The sequence below is a fragment of the Squalius cephalus genome (genome assembly GCF_949319135.1).
Source record: "Squalius cephalus genome assembly, chromosome: 19".
NCBI classification, from domain to species: domain Eukaryota; kingdom Metazoa; phylum Chordata; class Actinopteri; order Cypriniformes; family Leuciscidae; genus Squalius; species Squalius cephalus.
In genome coordinates, this window is record NC_137140.1 from 533,141 (window position 1) to 540,640 (window position 7,500).

Genomic DNA, 7,500 nt, shown 5'->3' on the forward strand with positions numbered 1-7,500 from the left:
ACCAAAATATATCCAGACACCTTCAACATTTCTCACATTATCAGTTTATTCGCTATAGTTTAGAGAATGGTAATAAAATATGAGCAGAACTCAGTTGATATTTGACTGGTTTTGTCCGTCCTTCTGTTAGACTGTCTCACACATGAATTATGTTGAATATCTGTCAGCTGTTAAATTTAACTACACAATTAGATAATACCAGTTTAGCTCAACCAATCACCAAGCAATGCTTCATTGTGTTCAGTCTGTGTGTAAAAAGAGCATTAGCAATTAAAAAAAACACACTTCAGCAAAACATGATCAGCTCAAAGTGTCCCAATCATTTCTGGCCCCAAATTTTTATAATGTCACTGGTAGTCACTGGATGAAGAGTTTTTGGGTATAATATGTCACAGTTTACTTTATTTTGCTCTCCTCACTCTGGAAACAGCTGCTAGAATATCCCTGAGTAAGGTCAATACAGGTGCATTAACACACTTTTTTCCATTGAGATGCTGAATTAAACCTAATTATTTTTGCTGTGAAAATGCGGTATCATGAGGTCAATTCCTGACTTTTCCTCCTCTTTACACATGGTACTAAATAATGTGGGAAGAGCTTTAGGTGTGAGTGTGTCTTATATACAGTATTAAGTCCAGAACCTTGTCGTCGCGCGAGCCGGACGCCCCCTCTCCGGATCCGCCGTCTCTGGGCTGCATCTCCAGCACGGTTCTGAAGAGCTTCTCCGAGGTCTGCGTGAGGAACCCGATCTCTGCGTTCGGGTGCAGGCCGTACAGGTACGGGGACTCGGCCGGGAGAGCCGCATCGATGTACTGAAACACATCCAGAGAGAGTCCTGAGTCCTGATGAGCCGTGGGACTCGCATAATACAACTCACAAAAATATGTTTGAACGTTCAAAACATGTAGTTTATTAAATGTTTTTTAAAAAAATGTATTGGTTATGTAAACGCTAAGGGAACATTCCATTGTATCATTCTTCAAACATTATGGGAATGTTATTTTTAAATGTTCTCTAAAAACATTAGACGAACTCCAACTAAAACGTTTCAGGTAAAAACACTCCATGAATGATGTATAAATAATGTTTTTGTGCTGATGTTTTGAGAACATTATTAAAGACCAGATAACTTTGAACAAATGTTCAATTGATATTACTAGAAGAACATTTCCTTGTCGGAACGTAAGCTAAAGTTCTGAGAACTGTTCCCTGATCATCATTAGACAGAAGGAGTGAGCTTGAGTGAGTCCACTGGGTCTCTCGTCTGCTGTGATGCTTCTAAAGCGGAGCCGATGACAGAGACTGAGCCTCAGGAACACTGCAGGCATCCTGACTACTTACACACACACGCACGCACGCACACACACACACACACACACACACACACACACACACACACACACACACACACACACACACACACACACACACACACACACACACACACACACACAAGAAACACAAACACAACACTACACACAGGCATACAAGAAACACAAACACAACACTACACACACGTACACAAGAAACACAAACACAACACTACACACGCACACAAGAAACACAAACACAACACTACACACAGGCATACAAGAAACACAAACACAACACTACACACACGTACACAAGAAACACAAACACAACACTACACACAGGCATACAAGAAACACAAACACAACACTACACACACGTACACAAGAAACACAAACACAACACTACACACAGGCATACAAGAAACACAAACACAACACTACACACACGTACACAAGAAACACAAACACAACACTACACACGCACACAAGAAACACAAACACAACACTACACACACGTACACAAGAAACACAAACACAACACTACACACAGGCATACAAGAAACACAAACACAACACTACACACACGTACACAAGAAACACAAACACAACACTACACACAGGCATACAAGAAACACAAACACAACACTACACACACGTACACAAGAAACACAAACACAACACTACACACAGGCATACAAGAAACACAAACACAACACTACACACACGTACACAAGAAACACAAACACAACACTACACACAGGCATACAAGAAACACAAACACAACACTACACACACGTACACAAGAAACAAACACAACACTACACACGCACACAAGAAACACAAACACAACACTACACACGCACACAAGAAACACAAACACAACACTACACACACACACAAGAAACACAAACACAACACTACACACACACACAAGAAACACAAACACAACACTACACACACACGTACACAAGAAACACAAACACAACACTACACACACACACAAGAAACACAAACACAACACTACACACACACGTACACAAGAAACACACACACACACACACAAGAAACACAAACACAACACTACACACACACACAAGAAACACAAACACAACACTACACACACACGTACACAAGAAACACAAACACAACACTACACACACACGTACACAAGAAACACACACACACACACACACACAAGAAACACAAACACAACACTACACACGTACACAAGAAACACAAACACAACACTACACACACACACAAGAAACACAAACACAACACTACACACACACACACACAAGAAACACAAACACAACACTACACACGTACACAAGAAACACAAACACAACACTACACACACACACAAGAAACACAAACACAACACTACACACACACACAAGAAACACAAACACAACACTACACACACACACACACAAGAAACACAAACACAACACTACACACGTACACAAGAAACACAAACACAACACTACACACACACACAAGAAACACAAACACAACACTACACACACACACAAGAAACACAAACACAACACTACACACACACACAAGAAACACAAACACAACACTACACACGTACACAAGAAACACAAACACAACACTACACACACACACAAGAAACACAAACACAACACTACACACACACACAAGAAACACAAACACAACACCCTAATGATGAAATCTAGCATGTAGGTCTCTGCCGTGAGAGCCAGCATCCCAGAGACCTGAATTTATCAGACAGAAATGAGTCTTCATTAATTAGCAGGGCTTTAGACACATGCAGAAGATGCATGAAGAGAGGAATATGCTTTGAAAAAAACTCTAAAGCGCTGTGGTAGAATTCATGCATTCACAGGCTAAATAGGATCAGTCCAGCCGAGTCACACTTCCACAGCTAATCCTCCTGTAATCAGGTGACTCTGACATCACTCGGCACTCACCATCATGCAGCTCCACACTCGCAAGGCTTTTGGGACAGAATAGGAGTTATTATCATACAGTGAGGCTGATGATCACTGACTAGCTGGTTAAAGCATGTCAGGTTCCCTTTTGAGGGAACTCGCACTGCGTCGATGACGACACTATGGGGAACGCCTCTTGGCGTAACGCGTCTGAAGTATGAATGAAACTCAATCCAATCCTATTGGCATTGCGTGATGACGTACGTAGCGTGTGGCGGCATTCACGGAAGCTACAAAAGGACGCCGGCACACCACAGCATTAGCTTTCGCTCTTCAGCAAGCGCTCTCTGTTGTGTATCTGTCTATTTGGTGCTGTCTGTGAAATAAATAATATATCGAAATATATCGAAATGGGCAAGTGAGCAGTTAAAGAAGTGTGTGCATCCTTACCCTCGCTTTATTACAGGGGTGGGGACACACATGAGATATATTTGATGAAGCCGTCCAGGCTGGCGATCCCCGTGGTTCAAGTCAGATCAGATCGTGGGGCTCGCAGAGAGAGAGCTAGCAGAGAGAGCTAGCAGAGAGAGCTAGCAGAGAGAGCTAGCAGAGAGATCGAGACTGCTTCGGCTGATAGCTCAGATCCCTTCACTCCCCGTGCGGGTTGAGAGCCCGGTGCTGCAGCTGTCTGATTCTGATATAGACGTGCTCAGCATCGCGGGGGATCTGGATGAATCCCATTTCAGACTGCACCCGTGTATGAGGAGCTTGTGGAGGTTGTAACGCGTGCAGTGGCCAAATTAAACATCAGTTGGCCACAAGAGACGGGCCGTGCCATTGGTCGCTCCATGGCAGCACTGGTAACCACGGAGAGGCATCTGTGACTGTGAATCTGTCGGGCATCAGGGAGAAGGACAAGGCCTTCCTCCTTGATGCCCCCGTCTCGCCTACTGGCCTGTTCGGCGACACCGTTAATGCAGTCGTCGTCAGGTTCCAGAAGACGGAAAAACAATCCGCCGCATTCGGCCACCAGGGGGCAGCCTCAGCCACCATCGAGTTCCTCATACCGGCAGAGCCAAAAGGAGAGTGTCGCTTCTAGAGGTCCCCCTCAGAGAGCTCGGGACTCTGAGCCTCCTGAGAAGACAGATCTGAGGACCGTCCTTCAGGCCAGGAAGGCAACGGGAAAGAGGTCCTAACTTATGTGAGACTTATAGAACATGTTCCTCCACCAGACAGGGAGTCCGGGTTCTACAGCCGGTACTTCATAGTTCCAAAGAAGGATGGAGGGTTGCGTCCAATTTTAGATCTAAGACATCTGAACCAGTCTCTGAGGAGATTCAGGTTCAAGATGTCAGATCCGATCTGGTTTGGACGCTTCTAAGGATCTTAGATCTTAAGGACGCTTGCTTCCACTTATCCATCCTTCCATCTCACAGGAGGTTCCTGAGGTTCGCTTTCGGGGACGAAGCATACCAATATCGGGTTCTTCCGTTTGGCCTAGCTCTCTCCCCTCGCAATTTCACCAAATGCATGGATGCAGCTCTAGCTCCGCTGAGGGTTCAGGGCATCCGGGTGCTAAATCACATCGACGACTGGCTTATTCTGGCCCAGTCGCAGGAGCAGGCAGTTTGGCATTGAGATGTCGTCCTTGCCCACATCCAGAGCTTGGGGTTGAGACTCAACACAAAGGAAAGTGTGTTGGCACCTGCCCAGAGGACCATGTTCCCGGGGGTGGTGAGGGACTCGGTTACGATGCATCGTGGTGCCTGGAGATCCCCTCCCCTCTTAAGAGAGGTAATGGCAAGGAGAATGGCCACCTTAAGTGACAGGTTTTTGGCCTCAGCCGACTCCAGAGGTTCGAAGGGGGCCTCGACCAGCCCTTCGAGAACCACTGCCAGGTCCCATGTGGGAACTCTGGTATGATTTGCAGGTCTCATCCTCTAAGCCCCACGGAGGAAACGTACGACCAGCTGATGTCTCCCCAGAGGCCCATCACTCAGAGGAATGTGGAAAGCCGTAATGGCAGCATTCATGAGGTACGTGATACAGCTGGCTGGGCCAGTCCGCACACATTCTTGAGGTTTTATAGTCTGGACCTCCCCTCTACACCCAGCGCACGAGTGCTCTCGTCCTAGTTGTGCCTGGGACAGCTTCACACTGGGACAGGCAGGTTTCGTTGTGGCATAGTGGGTACTCGTTCCCCATTGTGTCGTCATCGACGCAGTGCGAGTTCCCCTGAAAGGGAACGTCTCGGGTTACTGCATACGGAAGGGAACTCCCAAAGAAGGGAATGAGACACTGCGTCCCTTCGCCGCGCCTCCTCCTGCCTGGGAGCGACTTGCTTCATCGCGAAGCTAGCGCTGTTGTGTGCCGGCGTCCCTTTGTAGCTTCCGTGTATGCCGCCACACGCTACGTCATTACGCAATGCCAATAGGATTGAATTAGTTTCATTCATACTTCAGACGTGTTACGCCAATTCCCCATAGTGTCGTCATCGACGCAGTGCGAGTTCCCTTCTCAGGGAACAAGGGTTACAGTCGTAACCCGAGACGTTCCCTTTCGACGGAACTCGCACTGCGTCGTTTTTGTAACCAGGGCATCTACAGCATATCTAGTTCACCTAGTTCAGGGGTTTCACAGATATATGTTTTGAGAAAGAAATGTTGTTTCCAATACTAAATAATTAGCTTTTATATTGGCACTGTACTAAAGTCAAAATGAATCATGAAAATGTTAAATAAGCCCTAAAAAACGAAATTTTTCTTTTATCTTATATTTTCCACACACCCCAGTCTGACCCCTGACCTAGTGAACCGGAACTGGCTTTACATCCAGCGAATGATCTGCAGTCGTCCTCATCACTGTAATCAGATATGATTATGCAGGCCTGAGCAGTGATTCTCTCCTGTACCTGATGATAGCCGTTGTAGTCGTGGTTACCCGGCAGACGGAAGCCGTGTGCGAGGTACAGCTCCCCGTCCATCATCTCGGGCTTGATGAACTCCTCCAGGTACGTCCTGCAGAGCCTGCGGTCCCAGTCATCAGTGATGTGACCCCCGTACATGATCTCCCCGAAGAGGTAGCGCAGGTCATCGAAGGGCACCTGGAGGAAGAGAGAAAGTGTGTGTGTGTGTGAGAGAGAGAGAGAGAGAGAGAGAGAGAGCTTAAAGAAGGACCTGCAACCGTCTGGGCCACCACACCGCAGCACTTACAACCCATGATTAACTCCCAACATTCAGTGTTGCTCCCTAGAGTGCATTAGAGGTATATGAGACTAATCCGTTTTCTACAGCTGTCAGCTCCGTTACACTGAGAGTTGCAGATGTACAAACCGTAAAGAAAACAGCGCTTGCTTATCATTTTGAATATCAATCACGCTGATGACTTTCTTAATTTCAGTCGGCTCATGATATCATGAAAATATTCTTGCATTTGAATGCTCAGGTACGATGACGTAAATTATAACAGCCTTCTGTCTGTGCTATCTTTGACTTTGCTCGCTTTCTTTAATCTCGTGCAAGGACTCATTCGCTAAGGCCGGCGACACACTTAGCCACTGGCTTAGAGACTGACTCAACACACTTGCAGACGCTTTCCAACGGACTACAGCAGATTTCAAACACCGACTGTAAACACCGACTGAACGCGACTCAGTGATTTATGTATTTGATTTATACTTTTAAGCTCCTAAACAAGACCTACAGGAGCGTCTTCTGAATCCAGACAGAAATGTAAGTCATTGTTCGCTGATAATTCTCTGCAGTGGAACAGTGCAAGTCATATCGGCTACTTTCATTAGGTTTAATTGTCCATTTTGGATGAATTTAGAGTAAATGAGGAAAAGGAAATTATGCCAAATTTTGGGTGAACTATCCCTTTAAACCAATAGATGTTCAATATTCAGCACTGAATTACAGCTGGTCTTCTTTCTCTAACTGTGATTGGTGTTGCCTTCATCCTGTATATTTAACCATTTATAGCTGATCCACAGCGCTCCAGTGAAACTGACATGACAATGGCTTTAACATTTTATCATTTCATTTACACTGAAGCAAAGCTATCTGACACTTTCCCACTGTCCTGATTTTTCCTTCTGGAAATGCAAATCTAGTCCGAGTCCATGGCTGTGTTATGTTGGGTTTTTGCCATAAAAGCAAGCGCTGGTTCTTTATTGCTCCGTGTAATGAACGGACATAAATATTAAATTGGGAGCAGGTTGTTGTGTAGGTGTGTGAGCAATCAAACACACTCAGACCCACAATCATTCT

The 7,500-nt window shown here is 45.6% G+C and overlaps 1 protein-coding gene across 1 annotated transcript in view; it reads right to left on the minus strand.

Annotated features, from left to right (window-relative positions):
* dnah9 (dynein, axonemal, heavy chain 9) overlaps positions 1-7,500 on the minus strand; it is a 117,746-nt gene that overhangs the window by 15,573 nt on the left and 94,673 nt on the right. The window contains exons 65-66 of the mRNA XM_079850921.1: positions 6,144-6,335; positions 642-812 (exon numbers count right to left, since the gene is read on the minus strand). Coding sequence (XP_079707047.1) covers positions 642-812; positions 6,144-6,335 — 363 coding nt within the window. The remainder of the gene's footprint in view (positions 1-641; positions 813-6,143; positions 6,336-7,500) is intronic.